This window comes from Vairimorpha necatrix, chromosome 4, assembly GCF_036630325.1.
Source record: "Vairimorpha necatrix chromosome 4, complete sequence".
Lineage (NCBI taxonomy): Eukaryota > Fungi > Microsporidia > Nosematidae > Vairimorpha > Vairimorpha necatrix.
In genome coordinates, this window is record NC_088819.1 from 759,494 (window position 1) to 779,344 (window position 19,851).

At 28.6% G+C, this 19,851-nt stretch overlaps 1 protein-coding gene across 2 annotated transcripts; it reads right to left on the reverse strand.

Annotated features, from left to right (window-relative positions):
* Positions 1-14,928: 14,928 nt before the first annotated feature.
* VNE69_04146 (reverse transcriptase) lies at positions 14,929-18,358 on the reverse strand (the record flags this gene model as incomplete). Of its 2 annotated transcripts, XM_065473394.1 has the most annotated exons (6): positions 14,929-15,023; positions 15,120-15,807; positions 15,957-16,682; positions 16,746-16,856; positions 16,903-17,682; positions 17,720-18,358. In XM_065473394.1, the coding sequence occupies 6 exons, from the start codon at positions 18,356-18,358 to the stop codon at positions 14,929-14,931; spliced, it is 3,039 nt and encodes a 1,012-aa protein (XP_065329465.1). The 2 variants fall into 2 exon arrangements, with proteins under 2 accessions (XP_065329465.1, XP_065329466.1); XM_065473393.1 differs by lacking the exons at positions 14,929-15,023; positions 15,120-15,807; positions 15,957-16,682; positions 16,746-16,856; positions 16,903-17,682 and having other exon boundaries at positions 17,705-18,358.
* Positions 18,359-19,851: the final 1,493 nt, after the last annotated feature.

Below are 19,851 nucleotides of genomic sequence, written 5' to 3' on the forward strand. Positions count from 1 at the left end.
GCTTCGTCTCGAGCTATGGAACACTTTAAGTATTAGTTATTTGGTAGGAAATTTACGATTTTTACAGATCACAAGCGCTACAAACCCTCGACCAATAAGGAGAAATTAAATAATCACGAATCATTAGATGGATAGAAAGTATCCAGATGTATGACTGTGAGATTAAATATAAAAAACCAATTGAATTGGCACACGTTTATGGGTTATCACGTCAATACAAAGTGATAAATAATATCAATAGAACTAGTAATGAAGAGATCATAGTAAAAGCTCATGAAAAATTGGTTCATAGAGAAGCCAAAGCCACTTACGAGTACTTATGTGAAAGTGAGCCAGATAAAAACATTAGCTTAGTAAAGCAAAAGAAATTATTTAAGAATGTCTAAAGTGCAAAGAATATAACCTTGTAAGAATAACAGGATATAGACACATTGAAGCTTTTGAACCTGGAGCAAAAGTGGCTTTCGACATTATAGATATAATAGAAAGATCTTACATTTTTACAGCAATAGATTTCTTTCGAGATACGCTGTAGAAAAAGTATTTAAAAATTAACAAGCAGAAATTTATTAATATTCTTGGAAATAGTTAATAAGAATTTTAATATTGAGACATTTAGTTTCGATGCAGCTAAAGAAAATAGTAGCTACTATATAAGAAATTGGATGATAGAAACAAGATTACTTAACACATAACTTCTCCATACCATCATTGCTCAAACGGTAGAATAAAACATTTTAATAGAACGATGGACGAAGGCGTAAACAAACAAGAGAAACGATAATATTATCACAACTAGTTGAAAATGTACTTGTTAGTTACAACAAGATTCGCCATTCAGCTAAAAACTTAACACCTAAAGAGGCTTTGAATCTGGAAAACCTAAAACTATTAAAAAATGGACATTTTGAAAATAGAATTGAGAAGTTCAAGGAAATGTCTAAACAAACTAAATATCTAAAATTATATCTACGTGATTTTGTTTTAATAGTTGATCACATACATAAATATAAAGGACTGCCAAAATTTTTAGCTATGGGCGAAGTTGTAGGTATACTAGCTAACGACACATATCTGATTAATAATAAGGTAAAGTCAGTAAAAGACACATAACTCAGTTACGTAAAATTAAAAAAGAGTGGTTTCATCTTTTGAGAGGGGAAGAAGGTACAAATAACTAGTCGCGGGGATGTTGTGGATTAAATATCCAAAGATATATTTTATAAATAAATACCCCTTAACTTGGATATGTTTTACAATAAAAATAAAACCTTTTCTTTTTTATATAAATTCTACCATCGTGCATAACAAGTTTCCAATGTAACAGATAGTTTTATAAAGTAAACAAAAATAGATCCACAATATTAAGCATACATGAATATATTGGTGAATATTCACTATATACAAATTATTATTCATCAATTTTATTGTTATTAAATTCAACGCGCAATGTTTGAACAATTATGTCTTGTGTTAAATATTTGCAATTTTTTAATTTGATAATAAAATCTTGCATTATAATATTTAATAGACAAAATTCTGGAAAATAACAAATAAATGCATAATGTTGCTTTGTTTAACTCAATGATTGGAAACATGTATTTACTTTTAAAGTAGTTTTTTATATAAAAACAATTGATACAAAATCGCTTTGGTTTGGATATTTCTTTGGGTATTTTTTTATCCGGATAATTGTAGTTTTGCTTTCCTTTCTAACTTTCTAATTCTTATTATTATGTACTTTGAAGCAAAAAATGATGTTTTTATTCTTATTGAGATCAAAAGATTATATGTACGTGTTTATTTTTTCAACAATAAATATTATCTATTCTTTCAGAAATTTTATAATCATCATGCCATTCTCTAGATATGACGTCTTGTATAATTGTATCAGATTTATAAAATGACCAAATTTATTCGATAATGCCTTAGTTATCTTAGATTAAATTATTTAATATGCTGTAAGTTATCAAGAATTGTTATTTACAACCTTTTTTTAAATAACATATTACACGTGTTTACATGCCATTTTGAACATCTATATTGTGTGTCTATAGTTGTTAATCTAGAAAATAAATTTGTATTCTTGTCCTCATACTCAATATTGTGGTTTTTATTTCGTAATTTAAATGACTTATTTATTTGAACCCCGTTTCAAATGAATTATACATGCAGTTTTTGTTGTTAAAATGTTTTTAATCAAATAACACATGTTAGTTTGGAATTTTAATTTGCAAAAATATATATATGATATACAATAAATCATAAAATATATTCTAAAAGCTTTCCATCCGCATTTATCCAAATTTTCTCCAACATTGGTTTGAATATCTCACCCAAAGAGGGGTACGGAGTAGTGGAAAGAAAAAATAAAATTGCTAAAAAAAAAATATTTTAAATGTTCTCCTTAGTGGTGTATACCACAATATGTACATTAATAATGTAACGCTAGTTTTTACCCCGATCGTGTATGACATATTTATAGTTGTAATTTGACGACTACGTACAATTTCTAAATAGTTTATTATTCACGTTAGTACACTAGCCTTAAATTAGTTTAAAGCTTTAGTAACGTTGTTTGAAACTTAAAGTTTTAAGGGTTGTTTGTTTTCAGAAAAAATATGCTTTCTACATAATTTTTTTGTTATTTATTACATTATGTATTTATTACATGCTTATTATATTTATTATTATGATCAATTATGTGACTCATGTTTTAAATAAGACGACGAGGCCTCTAATTATAATCTGGTAATGATGTATATGAGAAGCATAAGAAATGATATAACGTAATGTTAATTTCCCCATCTACGTTCTTGGAGGCATCACAATAGGTGCAAATAACTACATAAAAAATATTTTATTACTTTCAATTTTATTTGAAAAAAAAAGAAACATAATGAAGCCTTAATTTTTGATGATAAACACCATGTTTCTGTTCAACATTTATTAAAAATACTTAATGTACCGAAGAATTATTTTTAAATGTATTAAAATATAATTTCTATTCTAGTGTATAAAATATGAAGTAAACCAATAAGCAATTAAAAATCAGAACAAGAACAAATTAAATTGTAAATCTAACGATTTGTCCAGTAATAATGTTATCTTTTAAGAACATACATTGAATACCAATAAGGTTACTATGGAAAACAGAAAATACTCACGGAAGTACTTTTATATTTAAGTAGTTATATTTTCATATAAAAGGTATGACTATTTCAATCTTACAAATATGAACGAATATCATACTATGAAAAGTACAAAGAAAATATAAAATATTTTACAAAAAAATTTCTTCTATCATTAAAAACCATCAGTCCAAATTTTCTAGCAAAATAATTTTTGATCTTAATAGTTGTTTGATCGTTTTATATATTTTTTTGATGTTCATTTGTTTTTTATCATCATTTAATTAAAAGGATAGAATTAAAAATACAATACTATAAAAAATATGTACATTCCTTCCTTTTCTATATCAAAGATTATATTTGTTTCGGTTACAATTATAAACATAATTAGTGCATATGTTCTATTAAGTTATACATTTCTACCAATTTATATTTCTGTGGCTATTTCATTGATTGTTTTCGCGTGTTAAATTCCAATTTTTATAATTATTTATCAACATTTTGATAGAAAACTAGTATTTTGGGCATTTATTTGTAGAGTCTTAAGTATCTTATATAGATGTTTAATACTAATATTAATATTTTTCAATTTTTTTACCAATATTGTTGGTGGTTTTCGTAATAATATTGTATTTAAAATTGTATTGACCATTAATATTTTTTTGCTAGGGATTTTTCATTTTAGATGTTACGATACCATCAGATTTGAATTACTTGAGAAATCAAGAAAAATTAGGGGCGTTTAAAACAAAATTTTCTCTTATGTAAATAAACACGAAATTTCAATACATATCCATGAAATTGATTATAATGTGAAATCTGAAAAAATTACATTTCTGACAATAATATAAATAAACATTGGCGAAACATATGAACGTTAGTATACATGTGTTTTAACAATGTAATAAATAATAATTGTACTAAATAAAATAGTAGTAATTAATTGTAACATTTACAAAAATAAATGAAAATGGAAATTTCATGGCGTAAAGATGCTTATTTAGGGGTTTAAATGGAGACAAATGGACCTTTTGTATCATAACATATTTAATAATGTCAGTGGATTTCTGCGTATAAACTTTTATTTGGAATAAAAATTATTTATTGTTGAATAAGTGTTTTAGAACGGAAAAACAGACAGAAAGTCTCTCGAATAAACAAATGATGTTATAAATTTACAAACATCGTTTAATCTTACGTTAAAAAGTTACTTACTACATCACTAGGCTTGTATTAAATAGCATTAATAATCGAACAAAAAGAATAAAATAGTTTAAATCTATATTGTGTGCAAAGTTAGCCAATGTTCCTTAGCTGATTTATAAAACAAATTTATTTACTGATTGTTTTGCTCCAAGGTCTATATGTCGAAATAGATTGAAAAACCAACATTTAATTTTCATTTTTTATAAAAAATGAAGAGAAAAGTATAAGTTTTATTATCATTTTCCGCAATTACAAAGATGTTCGATTCTGATACTAATCATTTAAACTATATTCACATTACTTTTTTTTAGAGGGGTTCAACGATTTTACAGTATTTTATTGTCATTTACGCTTTCTTGTGACAACATATAAAAACAAAAATCCAAATGTTGGAATTTTTATCGCAGACATATGCTTGCAACACAAAGTATAAAAATGTACATTTTATAAATGTTTTATTTTTCTGCAACATGTATATTTCTGAAATTCCTTAAAATGTTTTTTTTCCTTCGAATAATGCTTTACTTAAATAATAACACTTGTTTTTGTTAGCATTAATTGAGATAATATAGGCATTTGCTTCAAAAGAATTGGTTATTATAAATATTCGGAGCTATATAAATATGTTAAAAACGCATATGACTTTAACATCATTTGAAGGGCTAAATATAACATTTCAAATGCTCAATCTGGAACAAGAAATATATTTAAATGAATTTATGGTAAAAGGAATTAAAGAGATTTTAAATTGTCTACTGTACTGTATTAATCAATATTATAACCAGAAAGATTAGAGTATTTTATATGACATCTATGTAGTTTACATAAAATAGGCTTAGTCATTGCGTAAAATAGTGATTAAGATGAAATTAGTAGATGGAGTAAAACTTGAAACTATTCGACGTTATAACTTATTAAAATATTTGGGGTAAGATTTATTACAATGATGCAAAAATACTTTATGGAGGCATACTTTTTTAAAAAATTACAAAATAATATGTATTTTATTTTCATAATGACCAAGATAATGAGGATGTCTTTGCTAAATAGATATCGGGAAAATTGTGAGATCAATTGACAATAATAAAACAAAAAAATTCCTTAATTTATAATGATATACTAAATATCATAAAAATATTTCTATAATCTTTCCCTCCAAATTCGCCAAGTTTTCCCTCCAACATTTATTTAAGTATTTTACCCAGAGAGGAGTACGGAGGAATGGAAAGAAGATAAAATTAATAATAAAAACTTTCTACTTACTTTCCTCAGTTGTGAATGCTCCATATATACATATATATACATATATATATATATATATAAACTGCCAACAGGTGGGGAAAAAATATGTTTTTTTCAAACTAGCTAAAAGCGTATTCTAAAGACAATTGCTAATAGTAATATATAAATTAGAAAAGGTTGGAATTCTGTTTACATTATGATTTGTGAGATAGTCAATTGTTTATCTCTGCACACCACACTTATAAAAATATCTAAAACTTAATAAATTGGCATTTCATAGCCAATATAAAGTGGGATTATTTTAAATCGCAAACATTCAACTCCGTGTATATTTTTTATGACTAATACTGCTAAGACGTTTCATTATCATTAATTTATGAACATAATGCTCTTTTACTATTAAATTAATTTATATATAAAAGCACAAAACAGTTTTTAAGATATAATCCACAGACAATGACATAATGTTAAGATGATACATTTAATGCTAATAAATTATGTTTGAATCTTGTTTTGTTTTATACAATAACAACTATTTTGTAATTGCTTCAATATCAAAGTCAACGAAGAACTTACATATAAAAAGACCGTTGATATGACACTCGTTGCTTTTCCATAGATTTATATTTTGTAATTAATTAATGCAAATAAATAATCTAAGTTTACAAAGGCGTAACATAGTGGCTATAAATTTTCTTAAAAAAGTATATTATAGATATAATTAATAAAAAGTTTTCATAAGTTTTGTTTGGGGCTATGATGATTGACATACAAAACAAATACTACAAATTTTAGAGGTTGTAGCTAAATTATGATTTATTGAACTAGTATATGATAAAATAGAAGCCATAAAAACTTATTACTAAAAAATTTTAAAAGGGATAGACAATTATATTTTATGTAAACTGAACGATATTTTGTGAAAAACTCAAAACCAATATGATTATTTGGAATTGATAAAATACTTACTAAATACACTATATATTTAAATATCAACATCTTCTATAAAAAAATAAATGATTATATATATTGTTACATTATAAAGACTAAAACAAAAACTAATATTTAACATAGATTAACACAAAAAAACAGAATTAGTATGCGCTTTCATATAATGATGAATTACACAAGCGGGATGTTCCTATTTATTCTAGTTTCTTGACATCAATATAAGAAATTATACTTTTTTTTGTATAGTATTTCTATTTAGTTCAAACATATATAAATAGACACAAACCTTCATTCTTGGTACATGACCGTTTTGAAGCCTTTTGAAAAATGAACCCGCTTTGAAAATTTAAAAAGGGAAAAATAAAAAAAATTAAATAAAGACTTGGCATTTTATTTAAGATGATAAAAGATGATGATTTAAAAGTCGATTAAATGGTATTTGATAATTCAGAGTGTTGAGATTTAAAAAATTATATTTTATACCCTTAATTTTAGAATAAATATGTTTATGATGGAGAATATAAAAAACGAAATAAACAAAGACAATATAATAGTAGAAATTAGAAGAGCAGAGGCTCTGAGTAGTTGGGCAAAAATGACCAATGAGGAGAAGTTAGATTTTTTTATAAGCAGACTTAACTCTCATATTTTAGATTGGCATTGTAGGACTTTTAAAGATAAAAAGGAAAGCTGCTTTAACGTTTGAAATCTGGAAAAAAGAAGTGGAACAAGAATTTGAGAATAAAACATTGCTTTTTGACATTTACAATATGAAGCAAAAGGAAGAACAAAAGATGTTGATTTTATCAAAGATGTAGTTTCTAAATGTAATGAAAATGAAATTTCCAATTTTGACAGAAGAAAAATTATTAGATCAGGAGTAGATAAAAAGTTAAAAATGATTAAAATTTTTCTTACGACCCAATATGAGATCAACAAAGAATTTTACGAAATATTAAATGAGATGGAGAACGAAGCATTATTGAATATCAAGTTGGCTGGTTTAAGACTTACTAAACAGAACAACCAAATACATGCTTTAGATGCAGAAAGCCAGGACATTTAGCTAAGGATTGTAGGGTGAATCGAAATAATAAACAGGCTAATGATGATCGAAGGAATATTAATGAGATTGAAAAGGATAGTCAGGAAGTAGATCAAAGCTTTATTACGAATAAAAATAATTTTATTTATGTTGGGACTAAAAAAGTCCCCGTGGTTTTTGATTCGGGTGGGGCCTACAACTTTATCTCTCTTCAAGCTGTCTATGATTTAAAATTGAAACTCAATAAGAATATGAATGTTTTGAAATTTTTCACATGTCTTGAAGAAGAATTTCTAGTTGAAAACCATGTTATTGTGGAATACAAATATGGTAATAGAATATTTAAAAGCAGAATGTATGTTTTACCTAAAGTTAAAAATTTTAAAATGTTAATAGGAAAAAATGATATTTGTAAAGTTTTTCGACAACCGAGCAATAGAATTTGTAGGATCAATACAAAACCAGGAGAGAAGGTAATAGAACACGTTTATAGTTTACCAAAGAAATTAGAGGAAGGAATACAAAACTCAATAAATGAGTTATTAAAAAACGGGTATATAAGAAATCAAATTCAACATGGCTAAATAACCTTAGGCCAGTGATCAAACCGGATGGATTCATAAGAGTTACTACGAATTTGATAGCGCTCAACAGATTGGTAGATCTAGATAATTATTCCCTCCCCAATATTGAAAGACTTATATTCAGTCCTAGAGACATGAAATATTTTTCAAAAATTGATTTAAAAGATGGTTTTTTTCAAATTAAATTGGCTGAAAAAGACAAACACAAAACTGCTTTCAGATTTAATCATTTATTATACGAATGGAACGTAATGCCCATGAAGTTTAAAAATGCACCAGCCGTTTTTTAAAGGTTTATGGACAACGTCCTTGAAGAAGAAATAGGGAAAAATTGCTTTGTCTATGTTGATGACATCCTTATTTTTGGTAGAAATGAAGAAGAACATGATACAAGCTATACAAAGGTTATTAACAAGCTACAAAAATATGAGCTACGAATTAACGAGTTAAAGACTATACATAAAAAGGAGAACATAGAATTTTTAAGCCATGTTATTGAATATAACAAGATAAAGCCGAAATTTTCGGCTGAACAAGGAATTGAAAATATAGAAAGAACAAATAATAGAAAATCTTGTGAGGAATTTTTAGGATTGATTAATTACTATCGTAAATTTATTCCACAATGTTTAATCATTGCCGGGCCATTGTATGATTTACTTAAAAAGGATGTTGTATTTAAGTGGGAAGATGAAGAAGAAAAAGCTTTTAAGAAATTAAAAAGTATATTGAGATCACGCGTGGTTCTATCCCAACCCGATTACAAAAAACCTTATATTTTGGAAACAGATGCATGCCAGTCAGGAATAGGAGCTATCCTCTTACAGGATCATGGAAGTGGTCCAGTACCAATTGCTTATGCTTCAAGAAGATTGTTACCTGCTGAGATAAACTATGGAATCAGCGAAAAGGAATGTTTAGCGATGTTATGGGGGATGGAACATTTCAGATATTTCCTCTATGGAAATGAATTTACTGCAGTCACTGATCATAAGGCCCTAGAAGCACTTAATAGGGGAGAGATAAAATCTTTGCGGATCCAACGATGGTTAGACAAACTTAGTGAATATAATTATTGTGTTGTATATAGAAAAAGAACAAACATTCCACATGTGGATTGCTTATCCAGATCACCAAGACAAGAAATATTAGAGATTAAAAATCTAGAATTAGAAATGACTGAGGAAGACAAAAGAAAAATTATCCGTGATAAACACCTAGAACTTGTCCATAGAGGTTATAAAGCAGTTCAAAATGAACTTAAAAAGAAATACGATTGGAAAGATATGGAAAAATTGACTAAAAACGAGTTAAAGAGGTGTATTCGGTGTAAAATGTATAATCCTAAAAGAGGGGAAAAAAATTTATTTGTAAAGTCACATGCAATTGGTGAGAAAGTAGCAATAGATATTATTGGTCCAATCAACAACCAATATATCGTGTCTGGGATTGATTACTTTAGTCGATTCGGATTTGGAAAGGTACTAAGTTCCAGGGAGAGTAAGAAAATTGTAAAATTTTTAGATATGATAAATCAAAAAATTAAGATACATAAACTAATTTTAGATCAATCGAAAGAAAACCTAAGTAAAGAAGTAAGATGTTAGCAGCAAGTAATAATGTCGAATTACATTATACCTCACCATTTCACTACCAGTCCAATGGAAGAGTGGAAAGATTTAATAGGACAATACAAGAAGGAATATACAAACAAGAGAAAAAAGAAAATCTTAAAATTAAACTTTTAAAGGTTTTAGATGTATATAACAATATATATCATAGTAAGTTAGGTATGTCTTCGAATGATGCTTTAAACCCGACCAATTTCCAAAAGGTGAAAGAAAAACAATATGAGGAGATACTAAAATTCAATGAAAGAAATATAAACCGAGAAACCGAACCACAATTTTTAGAGGGGGATAGCGTTATTATAAAAACGGAAACAGGTGTCAAAAAGGGAGAACCCAAATTTAAGGTTAGAGGTTTAATTTATAAAGTTTTAGAAAACAACACATATCTGGTGAGGACAGGAAACAAAACTATTAAGCGACATTCTTCTCAGCTGAAATTGATAATAGACGAATGTTTTTAAGAGGGGGATGTTGAGATTTAAAAATTATATTTTATACCCTTAATTTTAGAATAAATATGTTTACAGAGGAACAATAAAGGGTACTTATTGTGTTATCCTGGTTTATTCCATGTCTAGGCCGCATATTTTCTTGGAAATAACCCCAAAACTCTCAATTTGTATGGTACTGTGACTCGGGATCGTTAAAGTTTACGAAATTGATGACGTGATTTAAACTTAAAATTTCCATCCCAGTGATTTTTTTAATGCGGCATCATATGCTACCATTGATAATGATCACAATAGAAATGGTGATACATATTGTATCCTCATGAAGAATAGCCGCATTTCTACTCGAAACAGGACAAGTAGGACACACTCATGTTATGCATTGACCAATTTTTTTTAAAATAGACTTTTATTTTTCATGTTCAAAAACGCCCTATTTTTAACTAATTTGTGCTTACCTTTTGTGTAATTTTTTAAGGACTCCTTTCAAATTTTTATAGCGGGTTCATTTTTTCAAAACGGGGTTCAAACGGGCTGTACCTCGTTCTTTTATATATTAAACTTTGATACAACATTAGGTCTTTTATGCCTCTATCTTGCATCCAACTTCCGCAGAGTTCCCGAATCATTTTGGCAAACAAAATGTTACGATTCCATGACATAAAAATACTAGCAATTTATACTTATGATTCGTTTTACATATTTTATAATTTGGTTCAAGTATTTATCTTCAACGTAAAGTTACGCTGTATGTACAATGTTGTTGTTTCTACTTATAATATAACAATTTAATCTTTTTTTGATAAAATATAACAAATTAAACAATTTCTCAAGTATATCTTCTCTCTTGCTTATTTCCGCCGCTCTTTTGGCATTTTTATACATGTTCCTGATAGTTTTGTACAACAAGTTTTGTCTAAATTGACCATTTTTTTTGTTATTGCGTATATGTGTATTTTGTTTCGAGGAAATATATAAAGAGTACTATACTATACGCCATTTTTTTTTTTGTCTTTTTAAAAGTATAGTAAAATTACCATAAATTAAATCTTGTATAATACAACTATATGGGTGGTATTTGTCTTTTCTTTTATAATGCCAAACTAAGCTATAATAAATTAACAATAATATTTATATATCATTTGGGTTTGGGGTCTCTTTGAGGAATTATAAATCTATCGCGATATAGTGCGCCCTATAAGAGGTTAAAAATGTTTTGAAAAAACGAGCTCTGTTCTCCCCGCGAACCAAAATTTAAAAAAGTCAAAAGTAGTTTATTTTTCGATTTTTTTGGAAACATAATAATAAATGTAAAAATATGATATATGCTAATTTTTTCGGCATAGAATAGAGTATTTCATTTTATATCATTTTTTGATTCAATGGGCCGAGCCACCGTGTATAACTTTTAATTTTACGCAGTCAATGCCAAGATGATTGACGATTGTAAACAAAATCATAGCAGGTTTTCCAAGAAGAGGAATACAACATAGTAAAGAATTTAAAACAATTTACCTAACATTTTTTCTTAAAAAATCATCAGCTAGATGTATAAATTTAATCAAATTACAATAAAAGCAAACATTCCTTTTAAGTCTATAAAAATGCAGCTCCTTCAATATGTAGTAGCCAAATGCGAATTTAGACATGTTAATTAAATGTAAATAAAAACAAGAGGCTATTATATGAGCTTGAGCGTCGTAAATTTGGACAAAACACTCGCTCTACTAAGATATAGTGATAGTTATATTTTTAAATAATTTTTAATGACAATATGTAGTATGAGACATAATAGTGAATTAAAAATAGATGGTTATTTTTTATTAAAAAAGTGTTCGATTTATGAATGTAAATTATATGGTAATTAAATTCTAGTTTAAAAGATTTTTTCCTATTCTCATTATTTCTAATTTTTTGCTTCCTATTATTAGGTGTCATCATAGGTTTATGCTAATGTACAATATGATAATTATTGTACATTGAAATTCGTTAAATTTGAAGTTTGATCTATATTTTACCAAACTATAATCGCCGGGCATTAATAATACTTTAGTTATAGAATCTATGCTCGAAAACAGTAATTATAATATCATAATCTATCTTATCAAATTAATTTATTTACGAATTTACAAGTTCTTTAAATTGTTTTGTAACTGTCAATATATGATTCGAGTCTTCTTTTACATTATATGCAAGTGTTTGAATATTTAAGTAGCCAATCAAATCATTCATTTTTAATGTATTATAACATGTGCTCAAGTTTTTATACAAATAGCAAACAAACCATTATAATTCTATAAATATGTAAAAGAAATATAGATGAATTGACGCATGGATCTAATCTATAATTTTTATATGACATCAAATAGCCTTATCATAGTAACCGATGAGTGCTTTTTACAAAAAGGGAGATTTAGATACTTATATTAACCAAAAACTATATAATCTAATTGCAAAACAGCACGTAATAAGGTCATGTGCGCATTTATTTTATGTTTATGATAGGATTGTCTAAACTAGGGGGTTAACTATTATAAATGTGCCTACCTTAACTATATGTTGAACATTATTTATTCTGTACAACATTATTTATAACCCTTTCACTTGATGTATCGAATACATTAGAAGTATATATGGAAGATTGAATTTTTTTTACCTCAAGGTCATTCGACTTATCAAGTAAATCATAAACTATCTAATTGTTAAGTATCTTTTTTGACGAAATATTATTATTTTTAAAATTTTTTGACTTATATTTTATAGTATTCTACAGTTAAACTTTCTTAACATAAAAGTCTATTCTAGTTTGACTATTTTTTTCCAGCATCCTATTTAAGATTACGTATTAAAAATGACCCTGATTATGTTAACTATGTTTATTTTTTGATCGAGTTATTTTGTATTTGATATCAACCTCTTATCATTAGATAGGGCTAACGATTATTTCATACTTATACATTAAGAATAGTTCATTTACAACTAGCAATATTTCCTAAACTTTCTGTTTCGATTTTTAAGCAATTTTTGATGTTATCACGATTTTACTACGCAATTTATATTCTTTTCTCAATTACAACATAAAGTCTAAGTAATCTGTTTATATCATTTAACACAAGTATCTCTATCGATAAATGTTAATTTGTTCCAAATATGTCTTATCATGTAAAATTGCTTTTATTAAATATTTTGTGTTAAATTTACCTTCTTTATAGTTTTATTGCGTTTCTTCTCTATTATAACTTAAGTACGCACGGCTGTTTATTGGCGTCATATGCATAAAATATCATGTTAATGGTTCAAACAATAATAAAGAATATGCAAACAATACAGAATTAACAAAGCCTATAACAAAAAGTAGCTTCAATTGTTTGAAATCAATATAATAGATATAAATTTTAGCAAAATATGACATTTGCATATATTTTAATAATTTGTATTAGCAAAGGATTTTTAGAATATACATTGTATGTATGTTTAGTTGTTACTTCATGCTACTTTTAGATTAGTTTCTTAGACACTAAGATTTAAGATAGTAACTTTTACTCTCATAAAATTTTAAAGCACTAATACATAAATATCATAGAATTTATGTACTAATCTTTAATACGCCCCATACAATAAATATCTTGAAGGAAAAGCTAAATGAAGGCGTATATAAACAAGTTTTCCTACAGCTACGATTTCGTATACAATTGTTTACTGTTTTCATTTACTTCGAATCAAATATTGGAGATGTATTTTTCATTTCTAGAAATGCTACTTTATAACAACTCTACTTTTCAGTTCTAAAACATTTATTTTGGTCCAAACTTGTAACAAAGCATAATATGCTTTTAATAAAATCCAAATTTGTCTGGCGCAATGAAGCTTAATAAAAGCTAGGCATATTTTAGATGGTTAAGTTAAAAAAATTAAAGATATTTAATTTGTTTCACGAGTTATCATAAAGTAATCGTGCAATAAGCAGGGGGCGTGAAATGTTTAATAATCATCTTTATAGATATTTATGCCAGGGACATCAAATTGATTGTTGAAGCAGATTCTGAGTGTTTCATGACGTAGCCCAGAGGAGCTACCTCTGGATAAGTATAATTCAATATAGTTAATGATTTTATTAATATTAGATAACCCTCGTTGGGCATCTATAATGGGATACTGATCCCTGGCTTGGTGGCCCTTCCTTGGTCTATTTTTCCAAGGGCACTGATCGCTTGTTAGTTTCATAATCTGGTGTGGGGGTCAGGGCAAAAAAGAAATAAATATTCGATTTTTGGAATAGACTGGTCGAATGGTCTATTTTCCAAAAGGAAAAATTGATAAAATATAAATTAATGATTTGTAGTATTTATAACTTCATATTTCACATCATTCTACTTCATTGGTCCATTTTCTTATTAACAACTGTTAGAGATATTTTATGGTATAGTAGACAAGGCAAATTGAATATAATAAAACAAACAGACTATTCTTTGTTTTGTATATGCAACTTAAAATAATATAATCTATGCTTAAACAAAACCTTTTTTCAATATTATTTTTCGTTTTATAATGATAGCCTTGAAAAAATTGGGGCTTCTTTGAAAAAAGATTATTCAGTGAAGACATAACATTACTGCAACCTAGATTACCAATATATAAAATTTATTTGGGTATATATTCGGCTTATTAATTACTTTTCACAAGATACGCTTACATCTCATCTAGCAGATCTAGGACTTCCTTCTGAGATTCACTCATTGGGCTCTCGAAGACCCCTTCCTGATCTGTATCAAGCCCATGTCTGGCTGACATAGTTAGGCTTTCTATAGTCATTTTAAGGACTCTTGACTATATATATGCTATCGTTCTGGGTTCTAATCTGAGCACTTTAATATGCGTACGGTGAAAATTAGTTACTATCCCATCCCACGTCATCACATAAGGAATAATTTTCGGCTTGTATTTGTAAAGAGAAGCCACATGATTTGCGAGCAAGTCGTATTTATGCTTCTTTTCTGTTTCTTTTGCATGGAGGTTGTTAAAACTTGTGATTCCAACTTCTACAACGATCACTTCTTTCCTCAACTTGTCTACAATTAGTATATCAGGCTCGTTATACTTTATTTCAATACTTGAATGTATCCTACTGTCGGCTCGTATCTCAACATACTCATTAGCTATACATTCCTGGACTGAATGATTTCTAATTCTTTTGGCATGGGATAGACCATACGTCCTACACAACTGCAGGTGGATGCATCGCAGTGCCTCATTGTGCCGCCTCATGTAATAATGTGAAAGCATACGATCACATTGGGTGGCCATATGATCTACTGTCTTTGCATATTCATGGCAGTGTGGGCATTTTATCCGTTTCTCTAAGAAAATATTTCGGTCCTGTAATGCAAATAAATTGCGATTCTCTCTCGGGCTCATATTTCCTTTTGTGAGCCATGTGGCAGCCTGTTTTATATCAATAAGTGGATCGTCTCTTGGTCTAAATAGCTTTGAATGGTTTGTTTTTATTTTTATATCGCTATAAAGAGATTCGGTTTGTGCCTCTATTAATATTTTAGCTGTTACGTTTTCCTTAAGTTTATATTTCTCTTTTATATATCCTTCTATAATGGATAGATATGTGTAGCCAGTTTTCGCGGAGTGGAAAATCGCTTTGCGTCTTAGAACAGATTCTTTCGTGCTTTCAAATTCTTTGGCTAGTTGTAAAAGCATTCTTTCACTTTATGTTCTACGCATTGGAGCCCTAATCCAAGTTCGGCTCTGGAGAGATATAATCTTTCTTTAGTTGCAGGTTGTTGATGGACGTGATATTTAATCAATAATTTTCCGATGTTGTCGTCTATGATCTTGTATTCTTCTGGTTCAGCATCTATTATTCCTATATAGTATTTTATTGGGCTTATTCCATGTTCATTGATTGCTTTAAACAAATGTTTCGCATTCAGCTTAGTCTTACATAACTTTTCGATTCTTAATAAGATGGCCTTCAATATTTTTTCCTTTGTTTCCTTCATTATCTTACCTTCGTGGCTTTCTGTAATGCCCAGATATTTATACCCCTCATGCCCCTCTAGCAACTTGCCTTCATCTTTACACCTTATACTATTTGTAGCCGATTTTTCCGCGTTGATTTCTAGACCTACAGTATTAAAGAATTTTCTTGTCTCATCTATCATCTCTTTCAATACTTCCTCATTTTCCGCAAGTATTTTTAGATCGTCAATAAACAACAAATGGTTAGTTACAAATGCTTGTTCTCCCAGCGGGATGCTTAACTTGGGGTATATACTATTCAATTTACGACTTAACGGGTCTATACACAGCACAAACAATAACGGGGACAAACTATCTCCTTGTAATATTCCTCTTCTGGCCTTCTTTTCCATGATCTTCTCATTTCCTTCAAATATTTCTAGATTCCTCTTGCTGGGCAGTATTTCTATTGTCTTACATATCCACTCTGGTAGTCCCAGAGCTTTAATGCATTATATTAAATAGTCATGTCTTACTGAGTCGTACGCCTTCTTAACATTTATCCAGGCCGTTTTGATTTTATAATTAAATTCTCTATTCAGCATGTTATTTGTCATTGCCTGTTCTTTAGCTCCCCGGACTTTCCTCTTTGTTCCCATCTGGTTATCTGCTAAAAGAGAGTTTATTTTCCACTAGTTCCTGGAGTACGTATGTAATACATTTTGTTGTAAGTTTGTACAAGTTAGACATACATGTAATGTGTCTAAAGTCTTTTCCTTCCACTGGTTGCCCTTTAGGTATCAGATAAGTAATTCCTCTGTAAAACCATTCTTCTTCCGTATAACTCTCCGGGCATATTTTCTTAATTACTTTGTAAAGAGATCCATGTAGGCAAGACATTTTCTTTATAAAGAAATTATAGACTCTATCTGGACCTGCTGCTTTCCAGTTGGGCAGCCATCCTATTATATTTTTAAACTCTTCTTCTGTCGGGAAAGCATTGATGCTGGGCTGTTCTATTTTGTATTTCCATAGGTATTCTTCTTCATTCTCCAGTGTTTCTTGTTTTGCATTTTCCCACATTTTCGACCAGAAATCTTCGATCTCTTTTTTCCCAACTTTATGATTATTCTTCTCCTCTGCATTTAGGTCTCGGTAGTATCTTCCACGGTAAAGTTCAAATTTTGTATTTTCATTTCTATATGCTTTTCTCTTCTCGTAAACTTCTATCTTCTTCTTGTATACCAAGATCCTCTCCTTAAGGTATAATTCCATTTTAATAACATCATTTGCTTTTGAAAGTATTAAGTTTCTTTCCCTCATGCATTTTCTTAGGGCTTTTTTCTCTTCCTCAGTTATCTTATCTTTCTCAAACTTACATTTATCAAAAAGCGTTTTCTTTTGTTCCATTGCGTTTATTTTATCTTCAATACTTTCTTTCCAAACACTTTTCTTGATTTCTTTACATGTTATCTCTTGATACACCCATTGTTGTTTAGATAATTTTGACAATATCATTCATATTATTGACTTTATTCTTTAGTAAAAAATTTCCAGCCACTAAATTTAAAGATTCTATAATTTCATAATTAGCTTTTAAAGAAGATATCTTTCTTGTTTTTTGTACAGAGCAAACGTCTGCATCTTTAATTTTAGTCCACATCTCTTTAAATCTTTTATCTATTTCATTTTGTCGCTCTACATCTTTTATGGTGCATACTCTTGCAATCTCGTCCAAAGTCTTTCTTCTTTTAGTTGTATTCTCCTCTTTAAACTCTCTTACTCTTGTAAGCGTCCCTGCTTCATTTTCAAGTGCTTTTTGCGCCATTTTCTTTATTCTAACAATAGATATTTTTTCCTTAAATTTTGCACAATAGAACTCTAGTACTTTGTTCCATCCTCCCTTTGGCATCTGATTCCATCTACTTATAATGGCTTGAAAAGACTTCCTAGGCCAATCATACTTGGCACCCTCAACTTCTCTGAGAACGGCCATTAGAGAATCCAACTTGTTAGACCTCTTGGGTCCTCCTGGTTCTGTACTTAATGATACTGAGTTTATATCGTATGTTTTTTGGTTGTTTGGTGCTGCTGGTGTTGTTTCAGCTATTTTTAGTTCAGCTCCTTCTTCTTCATTTTTACCCTTCATATAAAAGTATTTTAAACAATTATTTTAAATTCAAGAAACTTCCTGTGATACAGGACAATAATAATCAAAAATATATTGCAGGGAGGAGCACCATCATTGCTATTTACAAACAGGCCGCCTCCCTGGTGGTAACACCTCAAAAGCATTCTAAGAGGTTACGGTTATTGGAGCCGTTGATTCTCAAGGTAGAGTTTTGTTTAGTATTAATAGTTTTATTTAAGGCGTCGTTGCTCTGTTGTGAAGGATAAGTGAGCTTGTGAGATTTCCTGTTCATCATATTCATATCATTTTTTCTTTTTTATATTTGTTAGTACCTATTAAGAATATATCGTTTTATGATAGACCAATAGACGTCGTGTTTCAAGATGTGTAAGAAACATTGTTGGCGTGTTGTTGCTCTATTGGTTACTTATGATCCATGTGATAGATATTATACCACAACAGTAAATATACCTCTGTATCCCACTTCAAATTTAATGCTGTAGATAGTATTATAAGATTATAAAAATCCTTTTCTAAACAACCATCTAAAATTTTTATCAACTCGCATGGGTTTAAAACTACTTATGACATTCTATCTGTTGTTGTCTCTTTTTTTAACAACCTCATGCTATTTGCATATATTTTTCATGTATTTACCTCTTAAAAGACCTTGAACTTCAAATAATGTTTGTATGTGTTGGAACAAAATATGGGTTTATTTTAATATAATTATTTAAAAGTTTTGATGTCAAATATATCAACTAGATTATATATTTGCAATTGAAATATGTTGAAGGAGTTAACAAGCATAAGGGAGGTATCTATTAAATATTATAAAGACACCAACATCCCCCTCAAAAGCATCTTATCGGTTAACTTCCTTCACTTTGCAAGATTCCTCTTTCCTTTTATTTTTCCTATTCATTTTCTTGTTCAAGTTATTATTTACTGTGATCCTTTTTGTCTTTATGTTTAGAAATCCCCTTTCTTCAGCCAGTTTTCTACTAATTAAGTTTAAGTTACTTCTCGTATCTACCGCTGCATTTATTTTATCTCCCGCAATATATACTTCCATTGTCTTGACTTCTCCTAGTGGTGTTTGTAGATTTTAAATTATAGATTTTTCCGAATATATTTCCCGTTCTTCTTTCGAAGGCTGTTTGTTGATTCTTTTCTGCATAATGTTCTACTTTGGGATTATAATTTTTTGAGTTGTTTTTTTTTCAATAGATATTCTCTTCTCCTTAAAAATTCTAACTTGTTTAAGTAATTTTCGTATAGAGACTGGTTAGAAAAGTAGTCTCTAAATGTTATGAATCCTTCTATATTTAGAAATGTCCTAGAAATTATTTGTTTGGCGTATTCTTCATCCATGCCCGAATCATAAGCAATAGTTATGATTCTTACTAACCTGTGGTATCCACCACAATTATTTCCCTAAATTTTTCTTCCTTTTTCCTTTTTTAGAAAAAGTGAATTTTAAGAAAACATTTTCTATAGATAAAAAATAT